General features: G+C 46.8%; 2 protein-coding genes across 4 annotated transcripts in view; both read right to left on the bottom strand.

Moving 5' to 3' along the window:
* Positions 1-7,692, bottom strand: part of GNAI3 (G protein subunit alpha i3) — a 54,365-nt gene extending 46,673 nt beyond the window's left edge. Inside the window, exon 1 of the mRNA XM_003267905.3 lies at positions 6,771-7,692. Within this exon, the coding sequence (XP_003267953.1) occupies positions 6,771-6,888 (118 nt within the window). The 5' untranslated portion in view covers positions 6,889-7,692. The remainder of the gene's footprint in view (positions 1-6,770) is intronic.
* Positions 7,693-8,350: 658 nt separating this feature from the next.
* Positions 8,351-15,739, bottom strand: GPR61 (G protein-coupled receptor 61). 3 transcript variants are annotated; one of them, XR_004032702.1, is made up of 4 exons: positions 15,658-15,739; positions 10,968-13,187; positions 10,218-10,296; positions 8,351-10,102 (listed from the first exon to the last, which is right to left on the bottom strand). XR_004032702.1 is itself a non-coding variant. In XM_030824895.1 (2 exons), exon 2 carries the CDS (start codon positions 12,583-12,585, stop codon positions 11,230-11,232), a length of 1,356 nt encoding a protein of 451 aa, XP_030680755.1. In that variant the 5' UTR covers positions 12,586-13,187; positions 15,658-15,739; the 3' UTR covers positions 8,351-11,229. The 3 variants fall into 3 exon arrangements, 1 of the variants encoding a protein (XP_030680755.1); XR_004032701.1 differs by having other exon boundaries at positions 8,351-10,296; XM_030824895.1 differs by having other exon boundaries at positions 8,351-13,187.
* Between the last annotated feature and the right edge of the window lie 5,620 nt (positions 15,740-21,359).

Genomic DNA, 21,359 nt, shown 5'->3' on the forward strand with positions numbered 1-21,359 from the left:
TTGAAGTCAGGTAATCTAATGCCTCTAGGTTTGTTCTTTTTGCTTAGTCTTGCTTTGGCTATGTGGGCTCTTTTTTGGTTCCACATGAATTTTAGGATTGTTTTTTCTAGTTTTGTGAAGAATGATGGTGGTACTTTAATGGGAATTGCATTGAATTTGTAGATTTGCTTTTGGCAGTATGGTCATTTTCACAATATTGATTCTACCCATCCATGAGCATGAGACATGTTTCCATTTGTTTGTATCATCTATGATTTCTTTCAGCCGTGTTTCGTAGTTTTCCTTGTAGAGGTGTTTCACCTTCTTAGTCAAGTATATTCCTTTTTTTGTTTGTTTGTTTTTGAGACAGAGTCTCGCTCTGTTGCCCAGGCTGGAGTGCAGTGGCGTGATCTCGGCTCACTGCAAGCTCTGCCTCCCGGGTTCACGCCATTCTCCTGCCTCAGCCTCCCGAGTGGCTGGGATGACAGGCACCCGCCACCATGCCTGGCTAATTTTTTGTACTTTTAGTAGAGACGGGGTTTCACCTTGTTAGCCAGGATGGTCTCGATCTCCTGACCTAGTGATCCACCCGCCTCGGTCTCCCAAAGTAGTGGGATTACAGGTGTGAGCCACTGCGCACAGCCGGTCAAGTATATTCCTAAGTATTGTTTGTTTGTTTGGTTTTTGTTTGCAGCTATTGTAAAAGGGGTTGAGTTCTTGATTTGATTCTCAGCTTGGTTGCTGTTGGCGTATAGGGCTACTGACTTAAATCTAAGACCCAAAACCATAAAAATTCTAGAAGATAACATTGGAAAAACCCTTCTAGCCATTGGCTTAGGCAACGACTTCACAACCAGGAACCCAAAAGCAAATGCAAAGACAAAAATAAAAATAAATAAATGGGACTCAACTAAACTAAAAAGCTTCTGAGCAACAAAAGAAATCAGCATAGTACAGACAATCCAGAGTGGGAGAAAATCTTCACAATCTATACATCTGACAAAGGACTAATATCCAGAATCTACAAGGAACTCAAATCAGCACGAAAAAAACAATCCCATCAAAAAGTGGGCTAAGGACATGAATAGACAATTCTCACAAGAAGATATACAAATGGCCAGCAAACTTACGAAAACATGCTCAACATCACTAATTATCAGGGAAATACAAATCAAAACCACAATGTGATACCACCTTACTCCTGCAATAATGGCCATAATAAAAAATAAATAAAATAATAGATGTTGGCATGGATGTGATGAAAAGGGAACACTTTCACACTGTTGGTGGGAATGTAAACTAGTACAACCACTACGGAAAACACTGTGTAGGTTCCTTAAAGAACTAAAAGTATATCTACCATTTGATGCACCAATCTCACTCCTGGATATCTACCCTGAGGAAAGAAGCCATTATACAAAAAAGATACTTGCATACGCATGTTTATAGCAGCACAATTCACAATGGCAAAAATATGGAACCAGCCCAAATGCCCATCAATCAACGAGTGGATAAAGAAAATGTGATATACACACACACACACACCCCTCTACACTCATGGAACACTACTCAGCCATAAAAAGAAATGAAATAATGGCATCTGCAGCAACCTGGATGGAATTGGAGACCACTACTCTAAGTGAAGTAACTCAGGAATGGAAAACCAAACATCGTACATTCTCACTCATAAGTGGGCGCTAAGCTATGAGGATGCAAAGGCATAAGAATGATACAACGGACTTTGGGGACTGGGGGGAAAGGGTGGGAAGGGGGTGAGGGATAAAGGACTATACATTGAGTACAGTGTAGACTGCTCAGGTGATGTGTGCACCAAAATATCAGAAATCGCCGCTAAACCTATTCACGTAACCAAACATAACCTGTTCCCCAAAAACCTATTGAAATGTTAAAAAAGGGAAAAAAAGGGACTAATGCATTTAAATAAAAGGCACAAAGAATGATACATGCTTATAAAACACAAAGCTTTTTTTCCCCGAGACACAAGATGCATCCTCACATGAAATGTAACTGGCTATGAACCTTATCCCAAGTAAATGGCAAACATAATAAAGGGTATAATCCCATAGGAGGATATAATGTAATGGCATGTTTACCAAAGGGCAGTCTTATTCTCAATAATAAGCATATTCAGCCAATAATATGCAGCAATTTAAATATAATTAACTGTATAATACAGAGTTTAAGTAAATTAGATGATTCCAGTTCTCTGCATGCAATTGGCTTTTTGCCATACTACCACCAGCAAATCCCAAAGAACAAAGTTTTTTTTTATGTTTTCTCAGAACCTGCTAAAGGAAACTATCAAGAAACGGAAATTCAGAGAGCAGATCATTCAATAACTTACAAAACTAAGTATCTTCATTAGTATAGTGAAGGGTAAAAAAAAAATGGACTAACATTTAATTCCTTTCACCACAAAAGGATATTAAAATTCTTTGAAGATCTTTGAAAATAGTATATTAATATGAAAAATAATAAAATAGCTGTCTGAAAAACCTCTGAAAAAAGTAGCTAAAATGGTAATTCTCACAACAATCATCATCATCAATAGAAGTGACCACTTACTATTTTTTATTTGCTAGGCACTAATGTGAAGCATTTTACATGTATTATCTCATTTCATATTATGAAACATCCTCTCTGCTTTACATATGTAAAAATTATGATTCTTATGGTTAAGTTACTTGCTCTGGGTCTCAGAGCTAATAAATGGAGGTAGAACTGAAATTCAGTTTTGTGTGAATCCAAAAGCAGTGCTCTTATCCATTATACCAATGCTTCCCAACCTTTGTCACATGATGGCACACATTAAAAATATTTGTAAGGCTCATTGGGGTGAGCTGAAAGAGCCTGGTGAAAAAAAATTTTCTTGCCTGCCCTGGGGTCAAAAAAAAACAAAAACAAAACCCGCACACACAAAATTTCTTTTTATTATGAAATTATGGCATGAAAAAAATACAAAGTATTACAAATATTTAATATTAAATTGGTATAAATTTAGTATTTATACCAAATAAAATTTTTTCAAATTACCAAATTCATGGTAGGGTAGGCACAGTGGCTCACACTGGTAATCCCAGCACTCTGGGAGGCTGAGATGGGAGAATCACATGAGGCCAAGCATTTGAGACCAGCCTGGGCAACATAATGAGATCCCCATCTCTACTTTTTTAAATAGTAAATAACCAAATTACCAAATTCATGAATTATACAAGAGGAAATCATACCAAAGATGTTCAAATGTAATTTCAACTGTTGTAAAAGTTTGAACTTATAAAAATGATTTAAAATTTCAATGCTATAAAAAGTTTGTAAACAGCACACCTATATGCCATCCTAAGCACTGGAACATTGGTTGGGAAGCTTTGCATAGTATTTTTTCAATAGAATGTCATAATTAAACACTAATTTGATATACCAAGATCTTTCCAAGAACACCTTTTTTTTTGGGACAATGAGTCTCACTTTTGTCGCCCAGGCTAGAGTTCAGTGGCGCCATCTCTGCTCACTGCAACCTCCACCTCACGGGTTCAAGCGATTCTCCTGCCTCAGCCTCCTAAGTAGCTGGGACTACAGGTGCACACCACCACGCCCGGCTAATTTTTGTACTTTTAGTAGAGATGGGGTTTTGCCATGTTGGCCAGGCTGGTCTCGAACTCCTGACCTCAGGTGATCCACCAGCCTCGGCCTCCCGAAGTGACGGGATTATAGGCAAGAGCCACCACGCCCAGCCCTTTCCAAGAACATCTAAATGAAATTCAAACCAAAGGTTATCAAAGGAAGAATTACAATACTGAAGTGTCTGTAAATAATCTGGCCCACACTAGCTGCTTAATTTGGTATAATTTCCATAATACCTATAATCTGTAACATTCATTTTGACTTAATAAGAATAGCTAATCTTCATGGAGCTAGTACTATGTGCCAAGCTCTGTTCTGCTTTACATTATTACCATATTTAATCCTCACAGCAATCCTAGAAGTAGCTCTATTTTCTCCATTTTAAAGATAGGAAAACTGAGGCCAAGAGAAATTAACTTTCCCAAGGCTATAACTAGTAAATGGGAATTAGGATTTGAAGCAGTCTGACTTCAGGACCCATGCTATTAATCACCATGTTAAACTACATCCCCATAAGAAAGAAAATGTATCATGTGTCAGGAGACACAAGGGTAAGTAGATAGATCTCAACTTAAACTAAGTTCCATAGTGATAAAGTAAAAATGACTTGCATCTACAGCAAAGGAGATATTATCCAGGAAAAAGAAAATTGTATACTGTTTTGGGTACATTTTGCTTATAGAAATAGCATAGAAGATAATTTTAATTTCCTATGTGTGTTACGATATGGCTCAAGCAAGAACATGTTTTTGCGACCTATTTGAATTTGTGGATTTAACTTGCTCAAGAATATTTTAAAAATCTTACTTAAAAAAGAATGAAGTTGGTAAAAATTAAAAGCAAATATGTTTAGTACTTTGACTTTTACTTACTGCTTTTCAAGTTCCCTAAGTCAAGTGTCTAATTTTGTTTTTAATTAAATGCACTACTGGTAAAATCCTGAACAAAAATTCTTCTAGACATCTGGACAAGTTCCACCTATTCAAATTCTGCCTGCCTAATCCTGCATTTTGGAAGAAAGTCTCGAAGTTTCCAACTACCTTACAATAAGCTCATGTCCTGAGGGTATCTCTGTTGGTCACTGTAAGTCAAATCACTCACAGAAGATGAGAATACATCTTTAATTTCATAACCAATCGATCAATAAAGAATATGTTGGCCGGGCATGGTGGCTCACGCCTATAATCCCAGCACTTTGGGAGGCCAAGGCGGGTGGATCACAAGGTCAGGAGATCGAGACCATCCTGGCTAACACGGTGAAACCCCGCCTCTACTAAAAATACAAAAAATTAGCCAGGCGTGGTGGCGGGCGCCTGTAGTCCCAGCTACTTGGGAGGCTGAGGCAGGAGAACGGCGTGAACCCGAGAGGTGGAGGTTGCAGTGAGACGAGATCGCACCACCGCACTCCAGCCTGGGCAATAGAGGGAGACTCCGTCTCAAAAAAAAAAAAAAAAAAAAGTTAACGCCCTGAATGTTATAGTTTACATCAAATTTCTCAAAGGCCCCAAGGACCAGTGTTCAACATTTGCTGGCTCAGGCTGGTTAACAGTAAATATTTAAGGAGAACCTACTAGGTACCAGGGACCATGCATATCCACCTGTTATAGACAGTGGCAGTCTAGAAATACAATTTGAACTTGCATCTTCTGAAAGTTCAAGTATACAAACTGGAACCTTAAGCTCCAATACATAACTTTCCCTTTATAGTATATCCAAAAAAGCTATTACCAGAACTTCTGCAATCTACAACCAACCAAATACGTTCACATGAAGCGACTAATGGGGCACTTAGAACGTACAAAATAAGTCTTGGGTTACAGTGGTACATTCTGTCCTCTGGAGCTGTATACCACGAAAATTTAGCATTTCCCCTAAAGTGACTCCTTTTCCTCAAAAATCAATTGTTTTAAAAAATAAATGTCTATTACTTACAGAAACCCCTACTCCTACTTATTCTTCTCTAATGGAAATACTACCCTAGAAAATATTGGAAAATAATGGAAATACTACCCTAGAAAATCTTCACTAATAATGAAGAAATGCGGCTTGATTTATTAGTAAGCTAATGCCAGGATTCTTTGTATGATTTACTGAGCCTCTCAAAAATTTTGAAACTCATGTTGAGTAAAACACATCCGACTGTACAAAAAAAAAAAGCCAATTAAAACGACTGTCAGATAACATAAACAGTAATTCCTGAAGCCAATGGTTTTGCTTTGAAGAGGCCAAAAAAGGATAAAACAGCCACCAGAAGTCTACCATAGTCTTTACAGTAAATATGTCCAACTCTGTAACTTATCCTAAGATAACTATTCCAACTACACATCATCTATAGCAACTGTTCAGCACCCTCCAATGTGTAATCTCTTGTTTACTAGATCTTCTGCTACAAACCTCAAAGAAATCATTCTTTAAATTTCTTCAGCTCACACCATTTCCCATCCTTTTATAAAAACAGAAAAAGACGTTATAAAACTTGGAAAATAAAAATAATAGAAAACGGTGGAAAAGTAGAGATGGTCTCTGCACCCAAGCTCTTTTCCTTTATACCTGATAACTTGTCATTTATCTCACCTACCTACCTTCATGTTCCTGGATAATCCAGGGTTCTTCCAACAGTTCAAATGGCTCTCTCACTAACAAATGTCAACGTCCTTATGTGACCATTCTGTTCCAGTCTCTATACCATCCATTCAAGCCTGCTAGCTTTATCCTGCCAAAGAACCACGACGCTCCAAACTCACAAACCATTATACAAGCCCAACATATACTCTATGCCGTCCTCGTTACCAACACGCTCCAACTCAATGTAAAACCTTCCAAGTATCAACTCTTCCTTTATGAGCTTTTCCCATATTCCTACTCCCTCAACATCCTACCAGCCCATACTCCCAAGTCTCTCTGCTAAACGCAATTCCAGCCCGGAGTCACACCCTCTACAGCCCCTAATTCCCGCAACCCCAAAACCCCACCCCCCTTATCACGCCCTCTGGGGCCTCAGCTAGGAACCCCAACACCCCGCCCCACGCCCGGCACGCCCTCCAGATCCCTTTAGGGTCCTTTCCGTCGGCCCGACCAGACCCGGTTCAGGCCTTCCAAGCGCCTAGGCTCTCCCGACCACTACTCAGTCCCCGCCACCAGCCCCTCACCGAGTAGCAACAGCTTCACTTCTTTGGCCGCTTTTTCCCCGTCCTCCCGTAAGTTGCGGTCGATCATCTTGCTTCGCTCCACTGCCGCCTTGTCTTCGGCGCTCAACGTGCAGCCCATGGCGGCGGCGGGAGAGAGGACACGGGCCCAGACTCACTCACACCACGGGAGCTGCGGCTCGGCAGGCTGAGGCACCGTCTATTGCTGGGCGGTGGCCCTCTCCGTCAGCTCCCTTAGCGCCCAGAAGAACCGGATATCCGACGTTTACGACACTTCCGGCGACGCCCCGCAGCCTTCACCGTTTAAACCACTCTCCTCAGGGAGAGGAGTTGAGACCGAAAGCGGAAGTCGCGGGGACCTGGCGGCTGGGTTGGGCGGCGGATCTGCAGAGTTTCGAGGTTCTGTCAAGTTCGCTGCCCGCCGCCCAACTTGAAGCCTCATTTACCTTTCGGCTACCTGATTTGGATAAACGGAGAAAAACCGGGGCCTCCAACTCAAAATGCCCTCCCGCGTTCAAGATGCCAGTTTTGGGGCGGAGATTTCTAAATTAAAGCCTACATCCCGCGCGGGAATTTCTGCTGGTAATTTCTCGCCTGCCAGAAAACCCCTTTGATCTCTAGCTGTGGAGACTCGGGGCCCCTACCCAAGTGTGGGACACTGCCTCCGTTGGGGTTATCTCAGATCAATGGAATGGGAACAAGCTATCCGGCCTGGGCGCCGTTCACGTCTCACATCTGAGATCGTAACACCCACTGTGCTTAGGACCTCAGCAATACCTTTTGCCCTCTCTGGCCCACTGACTCCTCTGAAAATGTCCCCTGGTCCTTTTGCTATTCACGTATTTCTGTGGGCTTGAGATTTGCTTAACTCCTATGTTGGCAAAAGGCCACTTGAAATCGCTAGCAGATACTCGATAACCTGAAAGGTAAGCCTGTAGTTCCTCCATAAAATTTCCGTGCTGCCCTTCTCTCCAGTATAATTCAGATCTTCCTACCTTAGGGTCTTAGAACTAAAACCAAGATAAGTCAACTTCAGTTCTGCACCCCGAAACAAACCAGTGCATCCTGTGAATCTCCTACTAAAATTTCCTGTTGCGATAACATGCAAAAGGAGAAGTTATAGTAAAATTTGCCTCTCAGCCCTAGTATCACCTGAAACTTAAGTCCACTGTGAAAGCCCCAGGCAGATAGCACCTTTCACTAATAACCCTGGATACTGCGTGAAGGTAGTCCTAAATGAACTTTTCAGGCAAATAAGCCCACAATTACTATACATTCTAGCGAAGGGAACTCAGTCCCTAAAACCTTTCCCTGTGATTGTAAATTACTTTCTTTCTCTAATAGAATCTGAACTTGAGAATGTAAGGTCCCAACAGAGACGTTTATGTAGTGATGATTCATTAATTAGAAGGATTTAATTAGGGGATTAGAGCCACCTTAAAAAGCCTCGTCCACCGTAACTCTTGGCAATGCCAATTCTTCTAGGTTTGAAAAGTCCCCCAGTCATTCCCAAATGACTGTTAGAATGAAAGGGACTGCTTTTCCATTATCAATACTTTTGGGGAAAAAGGGCAAGAGGAAAGGGAAGTAAAACCAGTATTTATTGAGTACCTATTTGCCAGATACGGCTAGGTGCTTCCACATCCCATCTCTTAATCCTCACAACAACCCTGTGAGGTAGGTAATAATGATCCCCATTTTTACAGGTGAGGAAGTAGGCTCAGAGAAATTAAGCAGCTTTCCCAACTTCACACAGTGAGTAAGTAGATCTGTCTGACCCCAGAGTTACCCTTTTCTATCATGCCCCTGTAGGATATTGCCTGGGGACACCTGACAACAGAAAGTCTAAAGTTTTCATCTAGGATTGGGAGTTACCCCAACACCAGCAGGATGCAGGAAAAAGTAACTGACCGGATGGTTGCCTCAATCTGTTGATTCTTCAGTGAGTTAGCTCAGATTTTGTCCAGGAACAGCTTTCAGAGCCAAAGATTACGTATTGAACTTTACCAAGGCATCTGGTGACTAGAAAACTCCTGGAAGGTGGTCATAGCAGAAATTGTTGGGAAAGTTCTCAGCATAATAAAAGAGAAATTTTTATTTCCTTCATGATCCACTCCTACAGGGAAAAATAAATGGCAAATGAACCCATGTATGTCAAACTCTGTAATAAACACCAGTGAGATCCCAGTGTCAGGAAATTTCAGCCTGAATTAAAGATACCCTTGCTCTTAAAACTTTCTTCTTTGATGTACGTGAAGGAAGGGCTGGAGGGCAAAGTCAAAGGAAAAGGCAAAATAAATTAACAAAATGGCTGCCAGGCAATGTTTAATGCCCTCCCCTTCCTCCTCCCACCACATACACTCGCCTTTCCTCCTTCCATTGGACTCACACTGCCACCTGCTGGCAATGCTTTGGATCTGATAGCTGATCAGTGGTGTTTGAAAGAAGAGTTTTTTCCCTGTCTAGGAATGATTGATTCCTCTATATGCATTTATTTTAATAGGGAGGAGAGGTGAACATGTTTTTCAATCACAAAGGACTCTCCTCCCTATATATACTATGTTTTTAGGGGACTTCCTCAATGTAATAGACACTAGACTGGAATAATAATCTAGTGGTAGGAAGACAAACCTAGAAATTTTCCTAGAACAAAGGGGGAAAGCTGTTTGCCCAGTTTCATTTAATTTTTTTTCTTCATTAGTTTCATTTACAACCCCTGTGCTTTCCACAATCTGCAGGAAGCTTCCATTATGCATCTTGCTGCCATGGGCTGAACTCTCAGAAGTTAGAGCCATGGACATATTCTCCAATATATTTCTCAAGCACATTCTGTAGTGCTTTATCAGATCAAAGTGCTTTGTGAAAATATAAGGTATCTCATCAAATTAGACGATGAACTCCTTAAAAGCAATGACCACACACCCTGTGTGGGTCCCAGGGACTAGTGGGTGTTCAACTATTATGCACTGAATTGAACTAAAGGAGTCAATGTTGATATCAGTATAACCTTTTATCATAAAAATTATTTATTAGCTGTTTAAAGGGGAGACTATCCCACTCCCACCAGCCCATTTCCCCCTTTGATACTCAGTGAGCCAGGAATTTGTTCAAATACAGACCACACCACCCTCTGGCCCTGCCTTGACCCGTTAGTGTTACCTGATTCAATTCAGGGAAGTAGGATGGACAGGTGGTCCCAGATGGGTGTCCTGTCCAGTTTGCAATTATTCCCTCATTGTTGAAAATACCACCACCAATACCGACCAACACAGTTCCTACAGTCTCAATCAATGAACAGTCAAGACCAACTCCTGTGCCCTCTCTCCAACCCAGTGCTGCAGATAGGAGAGAGATTTAAGTCTTTGTCACTGAAGCTAATTTTGAGAGCGATGAATGGGAGTAGGAAGGCATTTAATGGATCATGGAAACCCCACCCTTCCCATGCCCAACCTTAAGTCTCTTGTACCCGATTGTCCAGGGGACTGGAGGTGGGTCGCTGCCATGAGGAGAGAGATCAGGGAGGCCAGTCCTGGAAAGAAAAGATTCGCAGTATTATTGATCAGGCTGATTACCTGGCCTCTCTGTTTCCAGCTACCTTACCAATTCAAATGCTAACCTCCACCCTCGCCCATGTGACCCCCAGTCATTCTAATTCTTCCTCCTAAAAGAGAAGAAAGCCATCCTGCCTTATTCTTGTCTCTGCTAAGATCAGGCTCTACCCTTGATCTCCTGTGTGCAGGAGAGAGACAGAAAAATAGAACAGAAGGGCATTTCCTGAAGTGTGGGAGAGAGAGAGCTGCAGTCAGCTTTCTTATCTTCTACTCCATGTACCCTAATTTCTATTTTGCCTTGTTTCTGGCCAAACTCAGTAAAGGAATACACCCTACTGGTCCTCTCATTTTAAGGAAATCTCAGGTATAAAACCAGAAAAATGATCTATTAACTTAAGTGGAAACACTTGGCTATAATTTAGTTCTTTTAAAACCTAGCAAGGAAATGAGAAAACACGGGTCATTTTCTTACCTTGCTTGGGTGCAATTACTGCCCTGGACAATTACACTGAAAAATAAAATATCCTAAATGGCCCCTAGAATAACTCAAAACCTGGCCTGCTGCCCTGTGTCCTCCAACTCCTACCCTTAGAGAATTCCCTGCTTCTGGAAGCATGGAAATTTCACCAGTTGAGAGGCTTCACCTCACCTTTGTGACCCTTTTCTCTCGTCACCGTCTCACCATACCCAGGTTCCCTCCCGCAGCAGTCAAAGATCACAGCCAAGTCCAAGGCTTTTGCACACGTTCATCCTGTTGGCTCTGTTCCTGACCCAGGAAACACTAAGCAAAAGCTGTATGCAGAGACCCCAGCCTCAGCCCTAGCCAGCTGGGAAAAGGTGATCCCACAAGGTGGTCCTTGCGATCATAACTGGCCCCCAGCCCCATATCCCTCCGAGTGTCCAGTGGCCTGTCACGACTCCAGCCGGGGTGAGGCGGCAGGACGGAGGTAGCTGTCTGACATGATGATGTCGCTGGTGAGTTGCTGCTCCAGGAACTCAGAGGTCTCCTCAGCTATCTGGCCTGGGATTCGAAAGTCAACAGCAGGTGGCTCCTGCTTGGGGCTGGGTAGGGGTCGGGAAACCCAGGACTCAGAAGGACAGCCAGTCCCCTGAAGGAACTGCAGGAAGTTCTCCTCAATGGAGCCCTCCCGGCTAGGCAGCCTCAGCTCCTCCTCTGGAGCTGACTTGAAGAAGCAGACAAACTGCTTGCTGAGCTCCCCCCGGATCTGCCGGTTGAGACATCCATAGAAGAAAGGGTTGGAAGTGAAGCAAAAGTAGCCAATCCAGGTGACCACACTCTCCACCTGCCCAGTTGAAATGGGCTGAGCACTCAGGGCAACATAGAGGTGGAAAGAGAAGTAGGGCAACCAACAGAGCAGGAACTGTCCCCCCACAGCCAGGAGAACCACTGCTGCTTTCCCTCCCCCAAACGTCCGGTGTGGGGTGGTCTGGGGGGGCCCCGAGCTGGTGACCATCGTGGAGCGGCTGCTGAGAGATTCGGAGCGTTGCCGGGGTGTCTCCATCCACGTGGGCAGTGGCCCGTGCTGCATGGCAGCCACGCGGGCCACTCGGAACATGCTGCAGTAGACCACAAGGATGAGGAGCAGGGGCAACAGAAAGTAAAGGACAGCAAAGACCACCACAAAAAGCTGGCAGTAGGCACTGTGGCTCCACTGGAGTGAACAGCCTGGGGGGACACTGGGAGCTCCTTCCTCCCAGGAGACCCTTCCCAACACTGGCACAGAAGCCATGGCCAAGGCCTTCACCCACACACCCACCAGCACAGAGGCCACCAGCCCCAGCGTCATGCGCACCTCATAGCGCATAGGGTGGACCACGTAATAGTAGCGCTCCACATTGATGGCTGACACCGAGAGGATGGCCAGGCTGACAAAGCACACGCTCAGGAACAAGTAGAGGCGGCAGGCCACCTCCCCAAAGAGGGCGTGGTCAAAGAGGGCAGAGCTGGAGAGCATGGCCAGGGGCATGAGGGTCAGGGCAGCCAGCAGGTCCACCAGGCAGAGGTGGAAGACGAAGACAAATTTTCGGAGGGCAGGCGTCTTGGCGATCACGGCCATCACAGCGGCATTGCCAGCCACAGCAGTCAAGTCCAGCAGGAGCATGAAGAAGAGGGCCACAGATTCCGAGGCAACATCCCGTAGCCCCACCTCTGGTACCCCACTGGCAGTAGAGGGACCTGGGGTTTGAGGGACCCTCCCCAAAGTGGAAGAGTTCCCTGATGACTGGGGGATGGGTGAGGACTCCATGGGGCCGAAAGAGGGCACCCAGGGTACCTCCTGTCACAGGCCCATCCCCCATCCTAGTCCAGCGACCCTGGGATGGCGAGCCCAGGCCCAGGCTTCCCGGTTTCGTAGGGGGCACCTCCCACTGGAGCCTCTTGGGCAGGTTTGTCTGCGTACAGAGCGCCCGGCCAGGCAGCTGAAGGATCAGAAGCTCATCCCCTTTCTGGCCGGAGGTAGCCCCAGGGTCCGCCTTGGTGACTGCTAAGAAGCAGGAGACAGGAGAGGTGCAGGAGCCTGACCCACTCAACACTCCGCCTTTGGAATGGCCTTCACCTCTTCCTTTTCCATCTCCTTTCTGCCATTCTTGTTCTCCGTACCCTTCTACCCTTTCCAGAACTGTTAGCCGGGGATTCTAAATCCTCTGTTTCTCTTCCCAGGGTCTTGCTGATCTCTGGGATAGTGCCTCAGTTTTAGGGTTCCTTATGTAAATTTCCTGATTTCTTGTCTCCTCAGAATGGGAAGAGCTGCTGGGGAGTAGAAGGAGCACAAAATTTAGTTTCTAGTCCCAGTTCTGGGCATTACTAACTCTGTGAATCTTCTGAATTTCAGTTTCCTCATAAATCCATCTGTAAAATGAAAGGAAGAGCACTTGCTTCACAACTGTGTTTCTGGATCCTGCATGATTTGTTAATAATAATACTAATGACAAGCAGTAGCATTGATATGGCGTTTTCCACATGCCAGGCCCTGTTCTCAGCACTTTACCTATATTAACTCATTTTATTCCTCACACAACCCTATGAAGTAGATAATATTTTTATCTCCATTTTGCAAGAGATGAAACTGAGGTCTAGAGAGGTTAAGTAACTTACCCAAGGTCACACAGCTAGTAAGTGGCAAGGGCTGGGCACCTACCTGGACAGTCTGGCCTCAGGTCCAGTACTCTTGCCTACTGTGCCATGCCATATGTGAAGGTGCCCTCTGTGCCGGCTGGACTATAATAGGCACCCAGTAAATAGTTGTTGAATTTCAGCTGTCTCTAAAAATGTCTCTTGCTGCCCTAGGGTTATCACCTGAAAAGGGGAGCTGTGCTTTAGGCTCTTTTGACATCACTACTCCCAGCACAAAGAGCTGCCACTTTGGGAATGTTGAGTAGGAGCACTGAAAACAAAATGTCCCGTCTGGAAGGAAACTGGGAGGCCAGCTCACCCAGCCTCCACTGCTCCCAAAGCCAGAAGTTGCTTTCAAGATGCCCTCCCCCACCCACTCATGAACTCTTCAAGGCCACTGTGCCCCCTTGTGGGAAAGGAGCTGCTGCCAACCTCCTGCTCCCCAGATCCCCAAATCTCTGATCTCTGGAGTTGACCCTTGGAGGATCCCTGACTAAGAGCTGCCTTGGTTCTAGGCTGTTACTACAGTCACAGAGCAAGAAGTAGGGAGGAGACACTGAGGTTGCTCCGTTTAAAAACCCATCATTTCTATGGCTGCAATAAAAAGGACCACATGGCAAGATGGGCCCCACTCTCCTCCACAGTTATAGCCTTACAGTCACCTTTGGTTTTTGGTGTTTCCACAAACCTTACACCAATCCAACTTCTAACATGCTATGCATGCAATAGGTGCTGGATACAATTTTGTGAAGTGAATCAAACTCAAATTGGTAGTTGAATCCCTGCCCCCTAGGAAAAACTCCAAGAACACTCAGTCAGGCAGCTGTGTGCCAGCCAAGGGACTCTCTTGTGGAAAGGGTAGCCAGGGTTCCCGGACTTGAGGAAGCCCTAACTTTGGGCAACTGCCTAGAGACGTGCCGCTCTCTAGGGATACAGAAAACTCATTTCACAGTTAAGATGCCCACAGAGACTTATGGTCTGCAGAGAAGTTGAAGAGCGGGCACAAAAGTGAGACAGCAGCTTCTCATTAGAGTCTACCAGGAAAAATGCCTGAAAGAAATGCTAGGTGAAGCATCCTTCCTCCTTACTCTCCATGCTGTGATTTACCTATCCCTTCTGCCTAGGAGTGAGGCCCAGATGATGTGGTTCAGAGTCCCGCCCTTGTGGCTGAAGGAGGAGAGGCCCACCATGTCTGGTTGGACATCAAGAGTCCCAGACAGAGGGAAGCAGATGTGGTTTCCACGTGGAGCTGGAGGGATGCCATGAAGCCATGATGGAGCCCTGAGCAAGAAGGCATTGGACATTGCTCTTTTTCATAGCTCCCTCAAGCTTGCCAGTGTCTCCACAATGACTCCTAAATGCCAGGATTCCAATTTACCTCTTAACAGACAGATCAGTGCATCTGGCTAATTGGCACTCCCTCACTAATGGACTGGGGTTATGGAGGGGAGGGCTGTGGTGTAACAGTTTCATAGGTGAAACCCAGGGAGACTCACTCCTCTCCCAGGTCATATCATTATGCCTACTACCCCAACAGATGCTTTCCTTCCCCCACTACTTACTTCCAACAGCACCCCTCTTACCTCCAGGACCTTCAGTACCTAGAAGGCTTTGCCACTAGGGCCTGAGGTCTGGGCCTCTAGCAGGGGCATGGTCAAGTTACAGGATGCAAGATGTGCATAAGTGCCCAGCCCAAGGCCACAGAGGTATTGGGATTCACATGCACCTGTTTTCCAGATCCAGAGCTTCCATCCCAAAGACCTGAGCCTGGCCTTCCTTCAGACAAGAGCATGCCCCTCCTAAGCTAGGGAAGATTTCCAGGGAGCTACAACACCTCTCCTCAGCAGAGTTGCCCACGCCCAGGACACAGTTGCCTATCAGCCTGTATGCTGAAGGGCCCATTCCTAGAATGTGGGAGACCCATCTCCATGACATGGAGCAAGACAGATGGAGAATGCTGTTTGTCTGCAGGATGTGGGTACTCCTGCCGGCAGGAGATGATCAACCCCCCAGCTCTGGGCTTCAGAGATGCCCACACCCCAATACCGCCTTTGGGATACCTGAGAGCCCATCTCCTGATCAAACTGCTCACCAGAAGGTAGGCAGGGCTGGTCCTTGGAAAGCCACCCTTCTGTAGGGATACCTTGGCACTCACCACCAGGCCCTGGGTCTGGCCCCCATTCCTGGCCTAGTCGGCAACTCCTACCTTTGCTGAGCAGTCCAGGCTCCCATGTGATAGCTCCTCTCAGCTGATGCTTCTCCAAGGCTGCTGAAGCCTAAAGCACTGCAGTGAACGGTGAGAGGCAGCCGGCAAAGCAGAGTGCTCCGAGAGCCTCTGGGTCCTAATGGCCTCCTGCTTCCCACCCAGCCCCTCAGAGTCACTTCTGGAGCAAAAAGATGGGCACCAATGCCCCAGGCAAAGTGCCTGGCAGTGAGCTCAACTCCTCTCACTTCTCTCAGGCTGCTGGATTGCTTCTCAAAAATTTCATGGGGCCAGGTAATGATAGGTAGGGGACACCCTCCTGACCAGCCTGATGAAGTAAAAAAAAAAAGTACATGGAGTCAGAAAATCCAGGTTTAAGGCCTGGCTATGGCACTTACTAGCCGTGTGACCTTGGGCAAGTTGCATTTTGGCCTTGATTTCTTAGCAGTTCAAAGAGAAGATAGGAGAGATGCATGGTTCTGTGTGACATCAGAACCAAGGTGCTGATGCAGGCAGGTCAGCGCAGACCCAGGGCCCCAAGGCTTAGGCCAGGGAGAGGGCTGAGGCTCCAGGGGATGGTCCAAGGTTTGGCCCCTTTGGAAGCTGCCTAATGCATATGGGGGACAGGTTTAGGAGCAGCACTCAGGTTTGAAGGGCAGCTGAAGGCTTTGTCTTAACCCTGCCCTTGCCCCCCAAAAGCACATTATTATTATTTGCTTAGATTGTATGTTTATTGGAACTGGGGCTGTGAGGGCTGATGGAGATTGGCAGGGAGGGGGCGGGAGGATCTAACGTCCCCCCGAGCCACCATCGGAACCACCACAACACTGCTTCCTGAAGGAGACAGAGTGGGAGCCAGGGACTCAGGAATGCTCACACTGATCTGGATTTGTAGGACTGGATAGAGCTAGGGAGCATCAGCCACTGAGCATCGCCCATCTGTGGCATGATGGGCCTTCAGAGACGCAATGAAGGGGCACGGCCTCCCTCTAGCTATGAAGAAAATGATCATTTACCCGGGTACATGACTGATACCCAAGGATAGAATCCTAACACTGCAAAGCTGTAGGACGTCCTACAGGCCAAGGTATCCATGTTTCTGAGACCCAGAGAGATAAAGAGATTGCTCAAAGCCACATAGCTCCACATGGCAGAGCCATGAGCCTAAACAGGGAATTCAGGCATGATCCCCTACTTCAGAGCCTTCTTCTCTGAGACTTGCCTATCTAGGGACGCCTTCTGCCTCTAAGAAGGAAAAAGGGAATTCTGGAATTGTTTACCAGACCCAACCCAAAGAGCCATAAGAACAATGAGTTACCCAAGGACCTCACTGGGACAAGTTGGCTGCCCCAAGCCCCAGGTCAACAACAAAGAGGCCACTGACCAACCAAGAGCCGATGCAGCAAGTGCCGCTGTCACCAGCCACCACTTTTTGAGCTGTTACGAGTGCCAGGCCCTTTACATACAGTTTCTTCGATGCCCACACCAATCTATGAGGCAGCCATGACTTGCCCTATTTTATAAGTGAGGAACCGGGTGCCGGAGGAGAAGTGACTTTCCCCAAATCACGCAGCTAATAAGTGCCAGAGCTGATATTTGAACCCAGATCTGTTTGAAGTCCAAGTATTTCCTCCTCCTTCTCCCTTTGTTCCGTGGCCTCTCCAGTGGCCTGACACAAGACTGTGGACTACAGCCCTAAAAGCTATCTTCATAGAAGTAGTCACTGCCTTCCAGAAAGCCTAAAACAGGCCTCAAAACTAGGCATACCTGAGTACAAGGAATTCAAATGGAAATACCAAATTGAAAACCTGTAGACAGCAAAGTGATTTTTAGGAAGCCCTATGCTGTTGTGTTGGCAAGATTAATTTGGCATCAAGCAGATTGTCTGGGATTAGGTAAAGCCTGTCCCTGCTCAGCACCCACATTCTTCCTGCAGGGCCCCAGCCCAGACTGGCATGGCCCCTTCCAAGGGATTCAATAAGAACCGGAGCAGACCTGGGCCCACTGGAACAGGATTTTAGAAAGAGTGCTAGACTGGAGTCAGAAAACCTTGGTTCCAGTTTGGTGCCATTCTACTGGTTGGTGGTAAGACCTTGGCCTGTGAGTTGGCTGTCTGTGAAAATGGGCAAAATTCTTCACTTCCAAGCTTATTTAGTAGTGGTAGGGAGCCTGCAAAACAAACATAGCCTGCCTCTCCGGCTTCAGGGAGCTAGTACAGGTAATCACAGCTCGTGTGGTGGCCAGCAGGCAAGGCGTCCATGTCCTGAAGCCCCTCCCAGAGAGCTATTGGGAAAGGCAGTACCAAAGAGGCAGCATGTTCCAGCTTTTGGAACCGTCTTGGCTCAGGAGGTCAGCGGGGGAACTGCTTATCCTAGCCTGTGGGCAAATAACAAATAATAATAATAATAATGCTGGCTGGGCACGGTGGCTCACGCCTGTAATTCCAGCACTTTGGGAGGCTGAGGCGGGTAGATCATTTGAGGTCAGGAGTTCGAGACCAGCCTGGCCAACATGGTGAAACCCCGTCTCTACTAAAAATACAAAAATTAGCTAGGTGTAGTGGCACATGCCTGTAATCCCAGCTACTCAGGAGGCCGAGGCAGGAGAATCGCTTGAACCCAGGAGGCAGAAGTTGCAGTGAGCTGAGATCATACCATTGCACTCCAGCCTGGGCAACAAGAGTGAGACTCTGTCTCAAAAAAAAAAAAAAAAATAATAATAATAATAATAATAATGCTACTAGTTCTCGAAGGCCCACTCTGGGAGGCACTTCTTATGCTGTATCTCATTAAATGATCTCAGTCAGGGTGTGGAGTAGCTACTGACAGCACACCCCCAACCCCACCTGCCAGTCCCTCCTTTTAGTAAAGCTTAGCACAATGGAGGGGGCAAGAAGACCAAGATAGAGAAAATGGGTGTGATCCCCCAAACCACATAAGAGATCCATGGCTCACTATGCTGTGCACACACCCAGGAAGGGAATCCTGTTACAGGACGGGGACCAAGCCCTGTTCCAGTCAGTGGCACCCCTCCCCTTGGTATCGTGGCAGGGCCCTTGGTGCTGAGGACTGATCTTTGCATCCTAGACTTGCTCCCTGGTACAGTCTTACCCAACCCTTGTGCACCAGCACCTCGTGACAGGGTCATGTCTGCGCATCCACCCTTTTCTGCCCCAGGATGAGACCTGGAAGCCAATCAAGTTCATCTTTCATTCATCCATCCACTTCTTCAATAAACATTGAAGGCTTCTTATGTTGCCACTGCCCCCTCCCTAGAGCCCCTCACTTGCTCAGCGGCACCCATTACCCTCCTTCTCTGCCTTCTCTGCCTTGTTTCAGAATCTGCTCTCAGGAAAGAGGTTGAAAAACCCATTTGCACTGATAGCAGCTTAATGTGTTCTCTCTCCCAGGAATATTAACAATTTAACAGGGAACAAAGAGAAGAAGCAGAATGTTGGGATTCCGGCATCGACCAGGGATGTCCCTGAGATCCCACAACATAGACTGCCTGTCAGCTGCCTGCTCCCTAGCCAGGCCTCCCCCGCCAAGCTGCTGGCATGGTGTCCTCTTGGCATCCACCTCCATCCGCATGGGCACCCAGCCCCCCCGCCCCTGCCACCCAGACAGCAGGCTTACAGCTGGGACCTCCCCACCACAGCTCAGTTCCTGGCTTCCTGGAGCCCCCCTGTACCAGCACCAGCCATGCCTGCTTTCCAGGCGCCCACCTCACCCTGCCCACCATCTGGGAGCCAGGCCGAGGGGCCGAGGAGGGAGGCAGAGGAAAGCAGAGGTGAGAGCCCTTCCATTCTCTTTATTCCCCCACTGTCTGGCCTACACCCCCTGCCAGGAGCTGAGATCCAACGGTATATTCAGCCTGCAGCTGCCACTGGTCATGTGAGCCCATTGCTAGGTTACAGGGACCCAAAAATAAATCCTTCCCAACCAGATTAGAAACTGGGGGCCTCGGATGAACCAGGCTCAAAAGAGTGGCAGGAACACCCACAGTGCATGTTTAGGCCAGGCCTGCTATGGACCAGGGCCCTTCTGCTGCCCACCTCCTGTCCATCAGCAGGGGCTCAATGCTGGAACCCCACAGAAAAGTCCCAGAGAGCTCCTGGGTCTCCTATTTATTAATAACACAATAAATAGGTCTACAGGCTGAGTGGCCCTTCCTCACTAGCAATCAGGGTAATTTCCTCTGCATGTTCTTCCCATCCAAGCTTCCCATCATCAGCCTGTCCCTCCACAGGCCCTGCCCCACACCCAGTGCATGGGCAAAGCAAAATTAGTCATTTGCCCTGTGGTCTGGGGGCCTTCTCTCCTAACAGTCCTTTTCCAGACTCAGGAAGGGAGCTCTGGCAGTAGGCACAGCACTAGGCGTATTCGTGTGAGTAGTCTTACACAATCTTTTCTGTTAGTCTCAATGATTCCATTTATAGATATGGACACTGGGACTTAGAGAGGTTAAGTGACTTTTGCAGGGCCACACAGTTGAGCAACTGGGGTTCAAACCCCAGATCTATACTATGGGGATGAGGCAAGGAAGAAGACAGGGAAGCACAGTTAAGGAAAGGGGAGTTCCCCAAAACCCTTTCCTGGGGCCTGAAAACTTGGCACTTTAATTGCTCTGAATTGGAGGGGTGTTATCTCCCCCTGGAACTTCTTTCACATCCTCCACGCCAGGACACAGCTTACCCAGGCCACGTACCTCCTTCCCCATGGCTTTGAGCTCTGTCCCCTTCTCTGGGAAATACTGTCCAGGACCTGGGTGGGGCCATCCCTGGTGCTGAAGCCTGGGGAGGCAGACACAAATCCCCACTGCTCAGCACAGCCCTGCTTCAGAAGCTTGACATAGGGCCAGAGTAGCAGAGCTGAAAGGATCACAGGAGGTCAGGTGTCTAACTCCTGATTTTACAGATGAACAGGCCTAGAGTGGAAAGATAACTTGCCCAGAGCTAGGCTACACAGCCAGAGGGTGAAGGAGGTACAACCAGAACCCAAGCCTCCGGAGTCCTGCTCCTTTTTTCAGCCTTTCATTAATGGTGCACGGTTGGGTTCCTCGGGCCCTTCTTCAACCTACTATATCCCCAGGACCTCCCAGCTGTCTGTTTTCTTCAGCTCCTCCTCCCCAGCAAGGTTCTCAGAAGGCCCAGACACCCCACTTACCTCTGTACTGTCCTTGTCTCCCCATTTTGAGTACATTCCTATAGTCTCCTGAAGCCTGGGAGCACCCTATTCCCACCTCCTTCAGCTCCTAGCAGCCCAAACTGCGGGCTCTATGTCACTCCATTCAAGACGTGTTTATTGAGAAACTACTATATGCAAAGCTCTGTATAAGAAGTGAGGAAGAGGGATACAAAGGTTAAACAAATACAGACTTGCCCTCTTGGTACTTATGTGTAGGATGGGGACAATGCAGGCTGTAAGTGTCAAGGGATGGTGAAATTGCTGGGGAGATTCAAAGGAAAAAGTGAACTTACTTCCTCATGAAATCTAGGAAGACTTCATGAAGGAAGTGGCATGGGTCTTAAAGGAGGAGTAGAATTTTAACTGTGAGTAATTGAAAGAGGCTGAGGACAGTAGTCTAGATGGAAAAAGAAGGCCTACCAAAAATATGGAAATAGCAAGTTTAGGAAATATTAGGGCACTGTGAGTTCTCCAATTTGACTGAAAAATAATCTGGATGTAGGGAAGAAGTGAGAATAG

The sequence above is a fragment of the Nomascus leucogenys genome, chromosome 12 (assembly GCF_006542625.1).
Source record: "Nomascus leucogenys isolate Asia chromosome 12, Asia_NLE_v1, whole genome shotgun sequence".
In the NCBI taxonomy this organism is placed as follows: Eukaryota; Metazoa; Chordata; class Mammalia; order Primates; family Hylobatidae; genus Nomascus; species Nomascus leucogenys.

Bases quoted from the DNA above. Each gene is read 5' to 3' on its own strand.
- GPR61 (XM_030824895.1), bottom strand. From the start codon at position 12,585: ATGGAGTCCTCACCCATCCCCCAGTCATCAGGGAACTCTTCCACTTTG.